This window comes from Chiloscyllium plagiosum, unplaced genomic scaffold (assembly GCF_037043375.1).
Source record: "Chiloscyllium plagiosum isolate Xiang-an unplaced genomic scaffold, Cpla_swu_hap1 HiC_scaffold_14, whole genome shotgun sequence".
Taxonomy (NCBI): Eukaryota; Metazoa; Chordata; class Chondrichthyes; order Orectolobiformes; family Hemiscylliidae; genus Chiloscyllium; species Chiloscyllium plagiosum.
The window spans coordinates 2,606,106-2,624,552 of record NW_028270152.1 but is presented as its reverse complement, the minus strand read 5'-3'; the positions used below and the strand labels follow the sequence as shown (position 1 = coordinate 2,624,552).

The following is an 18,447-nucleotide window of genomic DNA, read 5'->3' as shown; positions in this document are numbered from 1 at the left end:
CTCCCCTCAACCTTCTAAACTCTAATTAATACAATCCCAGGATCCTCAGCCGTTCCTCGTATGTTCGGCCGACCATTCCAGGGATCATCCGTGTGAATCTCCGCTGGACACGCTCCAGTGCCAGTATGTCCTTCCTGAGGTGTGGGGACCAAAACTGGACACAGTACTCCGAATGGGGCCTAACCAGAGCTTTATAAAGTCTCAGCACATCGCTGCTTTTACATTCCAACCATCTTGAGATAAATTAACCATGGACTCAACCTGCAAATCAACCTTTAGACAATCCTGGACTAGCACTCCCAGATCCCTTTGTACTTTGGCTTTAGGAATTTTCTCATCATTGCTCACGTTGAATTTCATCAGCCATTTCCTGGACCACTCTCCTAAACTGTCTAAATCTTTCTGTATCCTCCCAACCTCCTCAGACCTACCTGCCTATCCACCTAACTTCGTATCATCGGTGAACTTCGCCAGACTACCCCCAGTCCCTTCATCCAGGTCATTAATATATAAAGTGAACAGCTGCGACCCCATCACTGAACCCTGCAGACCCCACTTGTCACTAGTTGCAATTCCAAAAAAGAACTTTTATCCCAACTCTCTGCCTTCTGTCAGACAGCCAATCCTTAATCCATGCCAGTAGCTCACCTCGAACACCATGGGCCCTCACCTTACTAGCAGCCTCCCGTGTGGCACCTTATCAAAGGCCTTTTGAAAGTCTAGGTAAATAACATCCACTGGGTTTCCCTGGTCTAACCTACTTGTTACCTTCTCAAAGAATTCTAACAGGTTTGTCAGGCACGATCTCCCCTTACTAAATCCATGCTGACTTTTCTAATCTGACCCTGCACTTCCAAGAATTTAGAAACCTCATCCTTAACAATGGATTCTAGAATTTTACCAACAACCGAGGTTAGGCTAATTGGCCTATAATTTTCCATATTTTGTCTTGATCCTTTCTTAAACAAGGGGGTTACAACAGCGATTTTCCAATCATCCGGGACCTTTCCTAACTCCAGTGATTTTTGAAAGATCTCAACCAACGCCTCCGCTATTTCCTCAGCCACCTCCCTCAGAACTCTAGGATGTAGGCCCATTGGGGCCAGGAGATTTATCAAGTTTTAGACCTTTAAGCTTTTCTAGCGCTTTCTGTTTTGTAATGGCTGCCACACTCAACTCTGCCCCCTGACTCTCCTTAATTGTTGGGATATTACTCATGTCTTCCACTGTGAAGACTGACACAAAGTACTTGTTAAGTTCTCCTGCTATTTCCTTATCTCCCATCTCTAGGCTTCCTGCATCAGTTTGGAGCGGCCCAAAGTCTACCTTTGCCTCTCGTTGGTTTCTTATTGAAAGAAACTTTTGCTATCATTTCTAATATTACTGGCTAGCTTACCTTCATATCAATGAGGCAGAAAACTCGGAAAGGGATCATGCTGTAAAGTTGAGTGAAGTAGGGGTTGATGGGAAGGGTGAGGGTAGTAACAAATTAAAAATACTATATATGAATGCATGAAGCATTAGACATAAGATGGATGAGCTTGAGGCTCTTTTGGAAATTGGCAGATACGATATTGTGGGGATGACTGAGACGTGGCTTCAAGTGGACAGGGCCTGGGAAATGAATATTCAAGGCTACACATGCTATCGTAAGGACAGACTGACGGGCAGAGGGGGTGGGGTGGCCATGTTGGTAAGGGATGATATTCAATCCCTTGCGCGGGGGGACCTAGAATCAGGAGATGTAGAGTCAGTGTGGATAGAGCTGCGAAATACTAAGGGTAAAAAGACCCTCTTGGGAGTTATCTACAGGCCCCCAAACAGTAGTCTGGATGTCGGATGTAAGTTGAATCAGGAGCTGAAATTGGCCTGTCGCAAAGATGTCACTACAGTTATGGGGGATTTTAACATGCAGGTAGACTGGGAGAATCAGGATAAGACATAGGAGTGGAAGTAAGGCCATTCGGCCCATCAAGTCCACTCCGCAAGATGGTATTGGGCCTCAAGAAAGAGACTTTGTGGAGTGCCTCAGAGATGGATTCTTAGAGCAGCTGGTGCTGGAGCCGACCAGGGAGAAGGCAATTCTGGATCTGGTATTGTGCAACGAACCAGAATTGATCAGGGATCTCGAAGTGAAGGAGCCATTGGGAAGTAGTGACCATAATACAATAAGTTCAATCTGCAATTTGAGAGGGAGAGGGTACAGTCAGAAGTGACAATATTTCTGTTGAATAAAGGGAACTATGGAGCTGTGAGGGAGGAGCTGGCCAAAGGTCAATGGTGCAATACCTTAGCAGGGATGACAGTGGAGGAACAATGGCGGATATTTCTGTGTATAATGCAGAAGATGCAGGATCAGTTCATTCCAAAAAGGAAGAAAGATCCCAGGAGGAGGCATGGGTGGCCGTGGCTGACGAGGGAAGTTAAGAAACATATAAAGTTAAAAGAGAAAAAGTATAACATAGCTCAGATAAGTGGGAAAACGGAGGACTGGGAAGCTTTTAAAGAACAACAGAGGATTACTGAAGGAAATACACAGAGGAAAAATGAGGTATGAAGGTAAACTGGCCAAAAATATAAAGGAGGATAGTAAAAGCTTTTTTAAGTATGTGCAAGGCAAAAAAATGGTTAAGACGAAAATTGGGCCCTTGAAGACAGAAACAGGGAATATATTACGGGGAACAAAGAAATGGCAGAAGAATTGAATTGGTACTTCAGATCTGTGTTCACTGGGGAAGACACAAGCAATCTCCCTGAGGTAACAGGGGCTGAAGGACCTGAACTGAAGGGAATTTATATTTGCCAGGATTTGGTGTTGGAGAGACTGTTAGGTCTGAAGGTTGATAAGTCCCCAGGGCCTGATGGTCTACATCCCAGGGTACTGAAGGAGGTGGCTCGCAAAATCGTAGATGCATTGGTGATTATTTTCCAGAGTTCGATAGATTCGGGGTCGGTTCCTGCGGATTGGAGGGTGGCTAATGTTATACTACTTTTTAAGAAAAGTGGGAGAGAGAAAGCAGGAAATTATAGACCAGTTAGTCTGACCTCAGTGGTGGGAAAGATGCTGGAGTCTATTATAAAGGATGAAATTACGACACATCTGGATAGTAGTAACAGGATAGGTTAGAGTCAGTATAGATTTATGAATGGGAAATCATGCTTGACTAATCTTCTGGAATTTTTTGAGGATGTAACTCTGAAGATGGACGAGGGAGATCCAGTAGATGTAGTGTACCTGGACTTTCAGAAAGCTTTTGATAAAGTCCCACACAGGAGGTTAGTGAGTAAAATTAGGGCGCATGGTATTGGGGGCAAAGTACTAGATTGGATGAAAATTGGTTGGCTGATAGGAAACAAAGAGTAGTGATAAACGGCTCCATTTCAGAATGGCAGGCAGTGACCAGTGGGGTACCGCAGGGATCAGTGCTGGGACCACAGCTTTTTACAATATATGTTAATGATATAGAAGATGGTATCAGCAATAACATTAGCAAATTTGCTGATGATACAAAGCTGGGTGGCAGAGTGAAATGTGATGAGGATGTTAGGAGATTACAGGGTGACCTGGACAAGTTAGGTGAGTGGGCAGATGCATGGCAGATGCAGTTTAATGTGGATAAATGTATGGTTATCCACTTTGGTGGCAAGAACAGGAAGGCAGATTACTACCTCAATGGAATCAATTTAGGTAAAGGGGCAGTACAGAGAGATCTGGGTGTTCTTGTACACCAGTCAATGAAGGTAAGCATGCAGGTACAGCAGGTAGTGAAGAAGGCTAATAGCATGCTGGCCTTCATAACAAGAGGGATTGAGTATAGAAGCAAAGAGGTTCTTCTGCAGCTACACAGGACCCTGGTGAGACCACACCTGGAGTACTGTGTGCAGTTCTGGTCTCCAAATTTGAGGAAAGACATTCTGGCTATTGAGGGAGTGCAGCGTAGGTTCACGAGGTCAATTCCTGAAATGGCAGGATTACCTTACGCTGAAAGACTGGAGCGACTGGGCTTGTATACCCTTGAGTTTAGAAGACTGAGAGGGGACCTGATTGAGACATATAAGATTATTAAAGGATTGGACACTCTGGAGGCAGGAAACATGTTTCCGCTGATGGGTGAGTGCCGAACCAGAGGACACAGCTTAAAAATACGGGGTAGACATTTAGGACAGAGATGAGGAGAAACTTCTTCACCCAGAGAGTGGTGGCTGTGTGGAATGCTCTGCCCCAGAGGGCAGTGGAGGCCCAGTCTCTGGATTCATTTAAGAAAGAGTTGGATAGAGCTCTCAAGGATTGTGGGATCAAGGGTTATGGGGATAAGGCAGGAACAGGATACTGATTAAGGACGATCAGCCATGATCATATTGAATGGTGGTGCAGGCTTGAAGGGCTGAATGGCCTACTCCTGCACCTATTGTCTATTGTCTATTTGATCCTCTCCTTCCTTATTTCTCACTTTGTTATCCTCTGTTTGTTTTTGTCCTCTTCCCAATCTTCTGATTTCCCAGTGCTCTTGGCCACTTTATAGGCTTTTTCTATGATACATTTCCTGACTTCTTTTGTCAGCCATGGCTGTCCAATCCCCCAACCCCAGATAATCTTTCTTTTCTTTGGGATGAACTCTGTACTGTGACCTCAATTACACCAGAAACTCCTGCCATTGTTGCTCTACTGTCTTCCCCACTAGGCTCTGCTTCCAGTCGATTTTCGTCAGTTCCTCTCTCATGCCCCTGTAATTACCTTTATTTAACTGTAACACCATTACATCCGATTTTGCCTTCTCTCTTTCAAACTGCAGACTGAACTCTACCATATTATGATCGCTGCTTCCTAAGTGTTCCCTTACTTTAAAATCTTTTATAAAGTCTAGCTCATTACATAGCACTAAGTCCAGAATAGCGTGCTCCCTTGTGGGCTCCATCAGAAACTGTTCCAAAAAGCCATCCTATAAGCGTTCTCTTCTTTGGATCCACCGGCAACATTATTCACCCAGTCCATTTGCATATTGAAGTCTCCCATGATCACCGTGACCTTGCCTTTCTGACATGCCCTATCTATTTCCCGGTACATGTTGTGCCCCTGGTCCTGACCACTGCTGGGAGGTCTGTACATAATTCCCATTGTTTTTTTTTACCTTTGTGATTCCTCAACTCCACCCACACAGACTCTACATCCCGACGACATTCAGTGGCATAGATTGAATCTCATTCTTAACTAACAAGGCAGTCCTGCCCCCTCTGCCCACCTCCCTGTCTTTTCGATAAGTTGTAAATCCTTAGATGTTTAACTGCCAGTCCTGAACCTCCTGTAACCATGTCTCTGTGCTGCCTACCACATCATAATCATTCACGATGATTTGTGCTGTTAATTCATCTGCTATAAGGTCACCCATCAGCCTCCGACGCTCCAGGGAAAACAGCCCCAGCCTGTTCAGCCTCTCCCTGTAGCTCAAACCCTCCAACCCTGGCAACATCCTTGTAAATCTTTTCTGAACCCTTTTTGTTGAACAACACCTTTCCTCTAGCAGGGAGACCAGAATTGCACGCAATATTCCACCAGCTGTGAGCAGCTTTCCCTGAAGGAATTGGGAGTTTTCTTCACAGCCCAGGTCACTTCCTGTCTGACAGATTGACTTCCTCCTTCTCGGTCAGGCAGCCGATATGATTGCAGCTTTGGCCATTCTCCTCTTCAGCTTGTTCCCCTCCGTAAACCTGCTTCCATAGCCTCCTCCCCAACAGGCTGGAACAGAGATGGTTCTGTGACTAAGCCTCTGATCCGATTGTGGGGAATGTCAACGCTCCCAGGATTTCCTGACCCTTCATTATCCCAGCTGTAATCCCGACCGTGTCCCTCTGGAGCATCACTGACTCCTGCCCCTGTTCCGTGCCTCGGGCAGCTCCTGTGTCCAGAGCTGCTCCCTCAGTGGTCAGCTCTCAGGCCTCCTGGCTGTCGGGTGTACACGGAACCCCCAGATGTTTCAGAAACAGCAGCACTGGGTGTGCTCTGCTGTTCAATAGGACCTGGCTGATTATCTGTCTGTGCTCCCATCTTCTCCCCATCCCCTTCTCTCCCTTGAGCCCGATGGACTGTATTTAACTCCTTCCTCAAAACAGCCCATTCTTTGGCCTCAGCTGCTGCTGTCTGTGCAGAGAATCCCACAGACTCCCCACTCTCTGCCACCTGTAATCCATTCCCAGCACTAAAGGTTCCACCAGCCACGTTCTCAGCTCTCCATCTCCATAGAATCACTGAGTCCCTACAGTGCAGAAAGAGACCATTCAGCCCAATGAGTCCACATTGAACTTCTGAAGAGCACCCCCCACTATCCCTGCCACAGCCAATCCGCCCCAACCCGAACATCTTTGGACTATGGGAGGAAACGCACACAGACACAGGGAGAATGTACAAACTGCACACAGACAGTCACCCGAGGCTGGGTCCCTGGCGCTGTGAGGCAGCAGTGCTAACCACTGAGCCACCGTGCCACCCCGTGGTCATTCCATCATTTTACACAAATAGATTGGGGGATGGGTAAGCAGGAGGCCACAGGTTAATGAAGTATTTCATCCTGCGCCCCCTCTCTGTCTCTCTAGGACCTGGCCTGGCTTTTATTGCATACCCCAAGGCGGTGACCCTGATGCCAATTGCCCCTCTCTGGGCAGCTCTGTTTTTCTTCATGCTCCTGGTCCTTGGCTTGGATAGTCAGGTACGTAGCTCATTTCACTGCCATTCCTCATTTACCCTCAGGACAGGGGCAGCCCTGGCAAAGTTGGCATTTATTGCTGTTCGAGGAGAAAGTGAGGACTGCAGGTGCTGGAGATCAGAGCTGAAAATGTGTTGCTGGAAAAGCGCAGCAGGTCAGGCAGCATCCAGGGAACAGGAGAATCGACGTTTCGGGCATGAGCCCTTCTTCAGGAATGAGGAGGGTGTGCCAAGCAGGCTAAGATAAAAGGTAGGGAGGAGGGACTTGGGGGAGGGGCGTTGGGAATGTGATAGGTGGAAGGAGGTCAAGGTGAGGGTGATAGGCTGGAGTGGGGGGTGGGGGCGGAGCTGTCAGGAAGAAGATTGCACGTTAGGAAGGTGGTGCTGAGTTCGAGGGTTGGGACTGAGATAAGGTGGGGGGAGGGGAAATGAGGAAACTGGAGAAATCTGAGTTCATCCCTTGTGGTTCTCCAAACCAAAGGAGTAGCCATGGGCACCCGCATGGGCCCCAGCTATGCCTGCCTCTTCGTAGGATATGTGGAACAGTCCATCTTCCGCAACTACACTGGCCCCACCCCCCCCACCTTTTCCTCCGCTACATCGATGACTGTATTGGCGCTGCCTCGTGCTCCCACGAGGAGGTTGAACAGTTCATCCACTTCACCAACACCTTCCACCCCGACCTCAAATTCACCTGGACCGTCTCAGACTCCTCCCTCTCCTTCCTCGACCTTTCCATTTCTATCTCGGGCGAACGAATCAACACGGACATCTACTACAAACCGACCGACTCCCACAGCTACCTGGACTACACCTCCTCCCACCCTGCCCCCTGTAAAAACGCCATCCCATTCTCCCAATTCCTTCGTCTCTGCCACATCTGCTCCCAGGAGGACCAGTTACAAAACCGTATAACCCAGATGGCCTCCTTCTTCAAGGACCGCAATTTCCCCCCCGACGTGGTCGACGATGCCCTCCACCGCATCTCTTCCACTTCCCGCTCCTCCGCCCTTGAGCCCCGCCCCTCCAATCGCCACCAGGACAACCCCACTGGTCCTCACCCCTTGAGCCCCACCCCGCCAACCTCCAGATACATCTTATCATCCGTCGTCATTTCCGCCACCTCCAAACAGACCCCACCACCAGGAATATATTTCCCTCCCCTCCCCTATCAGCGTTCCGAAAAGACCATTCCCTCTGCGACTCCCTCGTCAGGTTCACACCCCCCACCAACCCAACCTCCACTTCCGGCACCTTCCCCTGCAACCGCAAGAAATGCAAAACTTGCGCCCACACCTCCCCCCTCACCTCCCTCCAAGGCCCCAAAGGAAACTTCCATATCCGCCACAGATTCACCTGCACCTCCACCCACATCATCTACTGCATCCGCTGCAGCCGGTGTGGCCTCCTCTATATTGGGGAGATAGGCCGCCTACTTGCGGAACGTTTCAGAGAACACCTCTGGGACACCCGGACCAACCAACCCAACCGCCCCGTGGCTCAACACTTCAACTCCCCCTCCCACTCCGCCAAGGACATGCAAGTCCTTGGACTCCTCCATCGCCAGACCATGGCAACACGACGGTTGGAGGAAGAGCGCCTCATCTTCCGCCTAGGAACCCTCCAACCACAAGGGATGAACTCGGATTTCACCAGTTTCCTCATTTCCCCTCCCCCCACCTTATCTCAGTCCCAACCCTCGGACTCAGCACCGCCTTCTTGACCTGCAATCTTCTTCCTGACCTCTCCGCCCCCACCCCCACTCCAGCCTATCACCCTCACCTTGACCTCCTTCCACCTATCGCATTTCCAACGCCCCTCCCCCAAGTCCCTCCTCCCTACCTTTTATCTTAGCCTGCTGGACACACTTTCCTCATTCCTGAAGAAGGGCTTATGCCCGAAACGTCGATTCTCCTGTTCCTTGGATGCTGCCTGACCTGCTGCGCTTTTCCAGCAACACATTTTCAGCATTTATTGCTGCTCCCCCGGGGAGCACAAGGAGCAGCTTCATAACTCGAACGACCACCTCAAGTGAAGACTAAAGAGTCAGCCATGTTTGTGATGGGACTGGGTCACGTACGGGCCAATATTGATCAGGCTGTCAGAGGGTGGTCTCCTGCTGCAGCTCTGCTGGGGGGCACCGAGTGAGTATTGGTGCCACACGAGACACCTCCCCCCCACCCCAACCCCATCCCCTTCCCCAGACCGGTCAGCCACAAATCTGCCCTCGATGCCCCTTCAGGCCTGGTCCTCAGTGTGGGGCCTGTCCAGCAATGTTCAGGTATATCCCAGGGGTGTTGTTGTCAAACCCATGACTGGGTACTTCAATATTCAAATCGATAGCCGTTGCCCCTCTCTGCCCCCCCCCCCCCCCCCAAGAACTCACTGTACCCAATGTCCCTTCATCCCACCAGCTCAATGGTGCCAACGTCAGTGGGAGCTCAGCACCAGGAGGGTTCGGTTGGTGGTTTGGAATGACCTGACATGGCATGGGGGTCAGGCATGGCTGGAATGGTGCTATGATTCCCTGACCCCCCCAGCCTGGCTGGTCAAAGGGCCCTGACCCATTCAGGCTGCGGCTAACTCACTTTTCCTTGTGCACAGTTTGTGGGAGTCGAGGGGTTTATCACAGGAATCATGGATCTGTTCCCAATGTACGTGTCCGGGGGTCTGCGCAGAGAAATTGTCGTTGCTGTTTGCTGCCTGATCTGTTTTGTCATTGACCTGTGCATGGTGACCAATGTAAGTAAGAGCGACAAACTGGGACTAAGTGGGAAGGGAGGGGTGCGGGGGCCAATGGAAATAATCCCCTGGTGTGTGCCTCAGGAGTGGAAGGGGGGAAGGAGACTCAGCAGGTCTGTGCTGAGCCAATTAGATCAATGCACACTGATCAATATGGACTGATCCGTGCGGACTGATCAATACAAACTCAGCAATAGATCAATATACACTGAGAGAGGGAGTGAGTGAGAGACAGAGAGAGAGAAAGAGAACATTAGAGAGACAGAGAGAGAGACACAGAGACAGAGAAAATAGAGACAGTCAGATAGAGAGACAGAGACACACACAGGGAGAGAGAGATAGCAGGAGAGAGTCAAAAAGAGAAAAGTGAATGATTTCAAGCTGTGTTTCTGTATCGTCTCACAGACTGGCATTATTCCTGAGCTTTGCGAAAGGGATTTCCCTGCAGGGACCAGAGGGAAGTGGTAATGGTCACTCACTGACAGGACAGTTAGTGACTGGCTGGGTCTTGAGAGAGTTAAGCTCATGCTCAAAGTAGGTCAGGTAAATCAGGACTCAACCCTCACCTTCATTGTTAAGGCTGGACACATTGCTATAATATCAGACTTTGTTATAAACTCAGCTTTCAGAAAAGCCTCTCACTGGCATCATATCACCCTGGCAGAATGTTTCTGACCCAGGGCCGATCAAGGATATTATTACACACCTCCACATGTAGGTGGGGCCTGAACCCAGACCTCCTGGCACAGAGATATGGACACTACCACCATGTCACAGGAGCACCTTCTCAATTGTCATTGGCTCAGAGCCACAACCATCATCAGCCAACCCATAACCACAACACAACAGAACACAGAGACAGATGGTGAAAACACACTACAACTGTGTAGAGGGAGCTTTACTCTGTATCTAACCCCGTGCTGTCCCTGACCTGGGGAGTGTTTGGTGGGGGACAGTGTAGAGGGAGCTTTACTCTGTATCTAACCCCATGCTGTCCCTGTCCTGGGGAGTGTTTGGTGGGGGACAGTGTAGAGGGAGCTTTACTCCGTATCTAACTCCTTGCTGTCCCTTCCCTGGGGAGTGTTTGATGGGGGACAGTGTAGAGCGAGCTTTACTCTGTATCTAACCCCGTGCTGTCCCTGTCCTGGGAGTGTTTGATGGGGGACAGTGTAGAGCGAGCTTTACTCTGTACCTAACCCCATGCTGTCCTTGTCCTGGGAGTGTTTGATGGGGGACAGTGTAGAGGAAGCTTTACTCTGTATTTAACCCCGTGCTGTCCCTGTCCTGGGAGTGTTTGATGGGGGACAGTGTAGAGGGAGCTTTACTCTGTATGTAACCCCGTGCTGTCCTGGTCCTGGGGAGTGTTTGATGGGGGACAGTGTAGAGGGAGCTGTACTTTGTATCTAACCCCGTGCTGCCCCTGTCCTGGGAGTGTTTGATGGGGGACAGTGTAGAGAGAGCTTTACTCTGTATCTAACTCTGTGCTGTCCCTGTCCTGGGAGTGTTTGATGGGGGACAGTGTAGAGGGAGCTTTACTCTGTATCTAACCCCGTGCTGCCCCTGTCCTGGGAGTGTTTGATGGGGACAGTGTAGAGGGAGCTTTACTTTGTGTCTAACCCCATGCTGTCCCTGTCCTGGGAGTGTTTGATGGGGGATAGTGTAGAGGGAGCTTTACTCTGTATCTAACCCCGTGCTGTCCCTGTCCTGGGGAGTGTTTGGTGGGGGACAGTGTAGAGGGAGCTATACTCTGTATCTAACCCCTTGCTGTCCTTGCCCTGGGGAGTGTTTGGTGGGGGACAGTGTAGAGGGAGCTGTACTTTGTCTCTAACCCTGTACCGTCCCTGTCCTGGGTGTGTTTGAGGGGGGGTCGGTGTAGAGGGAGCTTTACTCTGTCTCTAACCCTGTACCGTCCCTGTCCTGGGAGTGTTTGATGGGGGGACAGTGTAGAGGGAGCTTTACTCTTTCTAACTTCGTGCTGTCCCTGTCCTGGGTGTGTTTGATGGGGACAGTGTAGAGGGAGCTTTACTCTGTCTCTAACCCCATCCTGTCCCTGTCCCTGGGAGTGTTTGTTGGGGGGACTGTGTAGAGGGAGCTTTATTCTGTATCTAACCCCGTGCTGTCCCTGTCCTGGGAGTGTTTGATGTGGGGACAGTGTAGAGGGAGCTTTACTCTGTATCTAACCCCGTGCTGTCCCTGACCTGGGGAGTGTTTGATGGGGGACTGTGTAGAGGAAGCTTTACTCTCTCTCTAACCCCATCCTGTCCCTGTCCCTGTCCCTGGGAGTGTTTGTTGGGGGGACTGTGTAGAGGGAGCTTTACTGTGTATCTAACCCCCTGCTGTCCCTGTCCTGGGAGTGTTTGATGGGGGGACAGTGTAGAGGGAGCTTTACTCTGTATCTAACCCCATGCTGTCCCTGACCTGGGGAGTGTTTGATGGGGGACAATGTAGTGGGAGCTTAACTCTGTGTCTAACCCCGTGCTGTCCCGGTCCCGAGGGACAGTGGGTGTGAAGTTGTGATCTGATTTTAGTGTGTGTCCCTGACCTGGATCCCCGAGGGTGGTGTGAGCTGGTATCCCACTCTGAGTGGCTCGGGGTCTGGATGCTCTCAGGAAGTGTTCCAGCTTTCTCAGTCACTCGGACCTGGTGCTGAGCTGCAGATTCCCCCCGGGAATGTCAGTGTAATCCCGGGAATGTTAATGTAGTCCCGGGAATGTCAGTGTAATCCCGGGAATGTCAGTGTAATCCCGGGAATGTTAATGTAGTCCCGGGAATGTCAGTGTAATCCCGGGAATGTCAGTGTAATCCTGGGAATGTCAGTGTAATCCCGGGAATGTTAATGTAGTCCCGGGAATGTCAGTGTAATCCCGGGAATGTCAGTGTAATCCTGGGAATGTTAATGTAGTCCCGGGAATGTCAGTGTAATCCCGGGAATGTCAGTGTAATCCTGGGAATGTCAGTGTAATCCCGGGAATGTTAATGTAGTCCCGGGAATGTCAGTGTAATCCTGGGAATGTCAGTGTAATCCTGGGAATGTTAATGTAGTCCCAGGAATGTCAGTGTAATCCCGGGAATGTCAGTGTAATCCTGGGAATGTCAGTGTAATCCCGGGAATGTTAATGTAATCCCGGGAATGTCAATGTAATCCTGGGAATGTCAGTGTAATCCCGGGAATGTTAATGTAGTCCCGGGAATGTCAGTGTAATCCCGGGAATGTCAGTGTAATCCTGGGAATGATAGTGTAATCCCAGGAATGTCAGTGTAATCCCGGGAATGTCAGTGTAATCCTGGGAATGTTAATGTAATCCTGGGAATGTCAGTGTAATCCCGGGAATGTCAGTGTAATCCTGGGAATGTCAGTGTAATCCCGGGAATGTCAGTGTAATCCTGGGAATGTTAGTGTAATCCCGGGAATGTCAGTGTAATCCTGGGAATGTCAGTGTAATCCCGGGAATGTCAGTGTAATCCTGGGAATGTTAGTGTAATCCCGGGAATGTCAGTGTAATCCTGGGAATGTCAGTGTAATCCCGGGAATGTCAGTGTAATCCCGGAGCACGGGTCGATGGGGAGGGGGCAGCTGGGAGCTGGGGGAGAGGGGGTGTAGGTGGAGGGGGGTAGACTCGGGGAGAGAGGTTGTGCCCTGGGTGTCGACTGAAACAATAACTGCTTCACACAGACAGGGTCAGGCACAGGGCGAGAGTCTGTCACCCTGGGGGAGAGTGTGTGTCTCTGGGGGTGTGTGTGACCCTGGGGGAGAGTGTGACACCGGGGGAGAGAGTGTGATCCTGGGGGTGTGTGTGACCCTGGGGGTGTGTGTGACCCTGGGGGAGAGAGTGTGACCCTGGGGGAGAGAGTGTGACCCTGGGGGTGAGTGTGTGACCTTGGAGGGAGTGTGTGTGACCCTGGGGAGTGTGTGTGACCCTGGGGGAATGTGTGTCCGTGGGGGAGAGTGTGACCCCGGGGGAGAGAGTGTGATCCTGGGGGTGAGTGTGACCCAGGGGGTGTGTGTGACCCTGGGGGAGAGTGTGACCGTGGGGGAGAGTGCATGGCCCTGGGGGAATGTGTGACCCTGGGGGAGTGTGGGTATCCCTAGGGGAGAGTGTGTGACCATGGGGGAGAGTGTGTGTGACCCTGGCGGGGAGAGTGTGTGACCCTGGGTGTGTGTGTGACCCTGGGGGGGTGTTAGTGTGACCCTGGGGGAGTGGGTGTGACCATGGTTGGGGGAGTGTGTGTTACCCTGGGGGAGTTAGTGTCACCCTGAGGGAGAGGGTGTGTGACTGGGGGGGAATGTGTGACCCTGGGGGTGAGAGTGTGTGACCCTGGGCGTGTGTGTGTGACCCTGGGGGGGAGAGTGTGACCCTGCGGGGGAGAGTGTGTGACCCTGGGGGGGAGAGTGTGACCCTGGGGGGGAGTGTGTGACCCTGGGGGGGAGAGTGTGACCCTGGGGGGAGAGTGTGTGACCCTGGGAGGCAGTGTGTGACCCTGGGGGAGAGTGAGTGTGACCTTGGGGGTGAGAGTGTGACCCTGGGGGGGAGAGTGTGTGACCCTGGGGGAGAGTGTGTGATCCTGGGGGGGAAAGTGTGTGACCCTAGGCGTGTGTGTGTGACCCTGGGGGGGAGAGTGTGACCCTGGGCGTGTGTGTGTGCCCCTGGGGGGGAGAGTGACCCTGGGGGAGAGTGTGTGACCCTTGGGGGGAAGAGTGTGTGACCCTGGGGGGGAGAGTGTGTGACCCTGGGGGAGTGTGTGTATGACCCTGGGGGGGAAGAGTGTGACCTTGGGGGGGAGGGTGTGTGACCCTGGGAGGGGGGGGTGTGATCCTGGGCGTGTGTGTGTGTGACCCTCGGGGGTGAGAGTGTGTGACCCTGGGGGTGAGTGTGTGACCCTGGGGGAGAGTGAGTGTGGCCCTGGGGGTGAGAGTGTGACCCTGGGGGGAGAGTGTGTGACCCTGGGGGAGAGTGTGTGACCCTGGGGGGGAGAGTGTGTGACCCTAGGCGTGTGTGTGTGACCCTGGGTGGGAGAGTGTGACCCTGGGCGTGTGTGTGTATGACCCTCCGGGGGAGAGTGACCCTGGGGGAGAGTGTGTGACCCTGGGGGGGGGGGGGGGGAGAGTGACCCTGCGGGGGAGAGTGTGTGACCCTGGGGGGGAGTGTGTGACCCTGGGGTAGTGAGTGTGACACTGGGGGAGTGTGTGTGACCCTGGGGGAGAGTGTGACCCTGGGGGTGAGAGTGTAACCCTGGGGGGGGAGAGTGTGACCCTCGGGGGGGGGAAGAGTGTGACCCTGGGGGAGAGTGAGTGTGACCCTGGGGGAGAGTGCATGGCCCTGGGGGAATGTGTGACCCTGGGGGAGTGTGGGTATCCCTAGGGGAGAGTGTGTGACCATGGGGGAGAGTGTGTGTGACCCTGGGGGGGAGAGTGTGTGACCCTGGGTGTGTGTGTGTGTCCCTGGGGGAGTTTGTGTGACCCTGGGGGGGTGTTAGTGTGACCCTGGGGGAGTGAGTGTGACCATGGTTGGGGGAGTGTGTGTTACCCTGGGGGAGTTAGTGTCACCCTGAGGGAGAGGGTGTGTGACTCTGGGGGGGAGAGTGTGACCCTGCGGGGGAGTGGGTGACCCTGGGGGGAGAGTGTGTGACCCTGGGGGGGAGTGGGTGACCCAGGGGGGGAGAGTGTGACCCTGGGGGGAGAGTGTGTGACCCTGGGGGGGAGTGAGTGTGACCTTGGGGGTGAGAGTGTGACCCTGGGGGGGAGAGTGTGTGACCCTGGGGGGGAGAGTGTGATCCTGGGGGGGAGAGTGTGTGACCCTGGGGGGGGGTGTGTGATCCTGGGCGTGTGTGTGTGACCCTCGGGGGTGAGAGTGTGTGACCCTGGGGGGAGAGTGTGTGACCCTGGGGGTGAGAGTGTGACCCTGGGGGGGGGGGGAGAGGGTGTGACCCTGGGAGGGAGTGTGTGACCCTGGGGGAGAGTGTGACCCTGGGGGAGAGTGTGTGACCCTGAGGCGGGAGAGTGTGTGACCCTGGGGGGGACAGTGTGACCCTGGGGGGAGAGTGTGTGACCCTGGGGGGAGAGTGTGTGACCCTGGGGGGGGAGAGTGTGTGACCCTGGGCGCGTGTGTGTGTCCCTGGGGGGGAGAGTGACCCTGGGGGAGAGTGTGTGACCCTGGGGGGGAGAGTAACCCTGGGGGAGAGTGTGTGACCCTGGGCGCGTGTGTGTGTCCCTGGGGGGGAGAGTGTGTGACCCTGGGGGGAGAGTGTGTGTGACCCGGGGGGGAGAGTGTGTGACCCTGGGCGCGTGTGTGTGTGTCCCTGAGGGGGAGAGTGTGTGACCCTGGGCGTGTGTGTGTGACCCTGGGGGGGAGAGTGTGTGACCCGGGGGGGAGTGTGTGACCCTGGGCGCGTGTGTGTGTCCCTGGGGGGGAGAGTGTGTGACCCTGGGGGGGAGAGTGTGACCCTGGGCGTGTGTGTGTGACCCTGGGGGGGAGAGTGACCCTGGGGGAGAGTGTGTGACCCTGGCGGGGAGAGTGACCCTGGGGGAGAGTGTGTGACCCTCGGGGGGGAGAGTGTGACCCTGGGGGAGAGTGAGTGTGACCTTGGGGGGGAGAGTGTGTGACCCTGGGGGAGGGTGTGTGACCCTGGGGGGGAGAGTGTGTGACCCTGGGGGGGAGAGTGTGACCCTGGGCGTGTGTGTGTGACCCTGGGGGGGAGAGTGACCCTGGGGGAGAGTGTGTGACCCTGGGAGGGAGTGTGTGACCCTGGGGGAGAGTGAGTGTGACCCTGGGAGGGGGTGAGAGTGTGACCCTGGGGGGGAGAGTGTGTGACCCTGGGGGAGAGTGTGTGACCCTAGGGGGGGGAGTGTGTGACCCTGGGCGTGTGTGTGTGACCCTGGGGGGGAGAGTGTGTGACCCTGGGGGAGAGTGTGTGACCCTTGGGGGGAGAGTAACCCTGGGGGAGAGTGTGTGACCCTCAGGGGGAGAGTGTGACCCTGGGGGAGTGAGTGTGACCCTGGGGGGGAGAGTGTGTGACCCTGGGGGGGAGTGTGTGTGACCCTGGGGGAGAGTGTGTGACCCTGGGGGAGAGTGTGACCCTGTGGGGGAGAGTGTGACCCTGGGGGGGGGGAGAACGTGTGACCCAGGGGGAGAGTGTGACCCTGGGGGAGAGTGTGTGATCCTGGGGGAGAGTGTGACCCTGGGCGGGAGAGTGTGTGACCTGTGGGGGAGAGTGTGACCCTGGGGGGGAGAGTGTGTGACCCTGGGGGAGAGTGTGACCCTGGGGGAGAGTGTGTAACCCTGGGGGAGAGTGTGTGACCCTGGGTGAGAGTGTGACCCTGGGTGAGAGTGTGTGACCCTGGGGGGGAGTGTGTGTGACCCTGGGGGAGAGTGTGTGACCCTGGGGGAGAGTGTGACCCTGTGGGGGAGAGTGTGACCCTGGGGGGGAGAGTGTGTGACCCTGGGGGAGAGTATGTGACCCTGGGAGGGAGTGTGTGACCCTGGGGGGGAGAGTGTGTGACCCTGGGGGGGAGGGTGTGTTACCCTGGGGGAGAGTGTGTGACCCTGGGGGGAGAGTGTGTGACCCTGGGCGTGTGTGTGTGACCCTGGGGGGGAAGAGTGTGTGACCCTGGGGGGGAGAGTGTGACCCTGGGCGTGTGTGTGTGTGACCCTGGGGGGGAGAGTGACCCTGGGGGAGAGTGTGTGACCCTGGGGGAGAGTGAGTGTGACCTTGGGGGTGAGAGTGTGACCCTGGGGGGGAGAGTGTGTGACCCTGGGGGAGAGTGTGTGACCCTGGGGGGGAGAGTGTGTGACCCTGGGCGTGTGTGTGTGACCCTGGGGGGGAGAGTGACCCTGGGGGAGAGTGTGTGACCCTGGGGGGGAGAGTGACCCTGGGGGAGAGTGTGTGACCCTGGGGGAGAGTGAGTGTGACCCTGGGGGAGTGAGTGTGACCCTGGGGGAGTGAGTGTGTGACCCTTGGGGGGAGAGTGTGACCCTGGGGGAGTGAGTATGACCCTGGGGGGGAGAGTGTGACCCTGGGGGAGAGTGTGTGACCCTGGGTGGGAGAGAGTGTGACCCTGGGCGTGTGTGTGTGACCCTGGGGGGGGAGAGTGACCCTGGGGGAGAGTGTGTGACCCTGGGGGGGAGTGTGACCCTGGAGGGGAGGATGTGACCCTGGGGAGAGTGAGTGTGACCCTGGGGGAGAGTGTGTGACCCTGGGTGAGAGTGTGACCCTGGGGGAGTGTGTGACCCTGGGAGGGGGTGTGTGACCCTGGGTGAGAGTGTGACCCTGGGGGAGAGTGTGACCCTGGGGGAGAGTGTGTGACCCTGGGGTGGAGAGTGACCCTGGGGGGGAGTGTGACCCTGGGAGGGAGTGTGTGACCCTGGGGGAGAGTGTGACCCTGGGTGAGAGTGTGTGACCCTGGTGGGGGAGTGTGTGACCCTGGGCGTGTGTGTGTGACCCTGGGGGGGAGAGTGACCCTGGGGGAGAGTGTGTGACCCTGGGGGGGAGAGTGACCCTGGGGGAGAGTGTGTGACCCTGGGGGGGAGAGTGTGTGACCCTGGGCGTGTGTGTGTGACCCTGGGGGGGAGAGTGACCCTGGGGGAGAGTGTGTGACCCTGGGGGGGAGAGTGACCCTGGGGGAGAGTGTGTGACCCTGGGGGAGAGTGAGTGTGACCCTGGGGGAGTGAGTGTGACCCTGGGGGAGTGAGTGTGTGACCCTTGGGGGGAGAGTGTGACCCTGGGGGAGTGAGTATGACCCTGGGGGGGAGAGTGTGACCCTGGGGGAGAGTGTGTGACCCTGGGTGGGAGAGAGTGTGACCCTGGGCGTGTGTGTGTGACCCTGGGGGGGGAGAGTGACCCTGGGGGAGAGTGTGTGACCCTGGGGGGGAGTGTGACCCTGGAGGGGAGGATGTGACCCTGGGGAGAGTGAGTGTGACCCTGGGGGAGAGTGTGTGACCCTGGGTGAGAGTGTGACCCTGGGGGAGTGTGTGACCCTGGGAGGGGGTGTGTGACCCTGGGTGAGAGTGTGA

The 18,447-nt window shown here is 54.5% G+C and overlaps 1 protein-coding gene across 2 annotated transcripts in view; it reads left to right on the top strand.

Moving 5' to 3' along the window:
- LOC122559229 (sodium- and chloride-dependent creatine transporter 1-like) overlaps window positions 1–18,447 on the top strand; it is a 132,059-nt gene that overhangs the window by 90,463 nt on the left and 23,149 nt on the right. For both annotated transcript variants that reach the window (XM_087994027.1, XM_087994028.1), the window contains 2 exons: window positions 6,589–6,701; window positions 9,302–9,439. In XM_087994027.1, coding sequence (XP_087850153.1) covers window positions 6,589–6,701; window positions 9,302–9,439 — 251 coding nt within the window. The remainder of the gene's footprint in view (window positions 1–6,588; window positions 6,702–9,301; window positions 9,440–18,447) is intronic.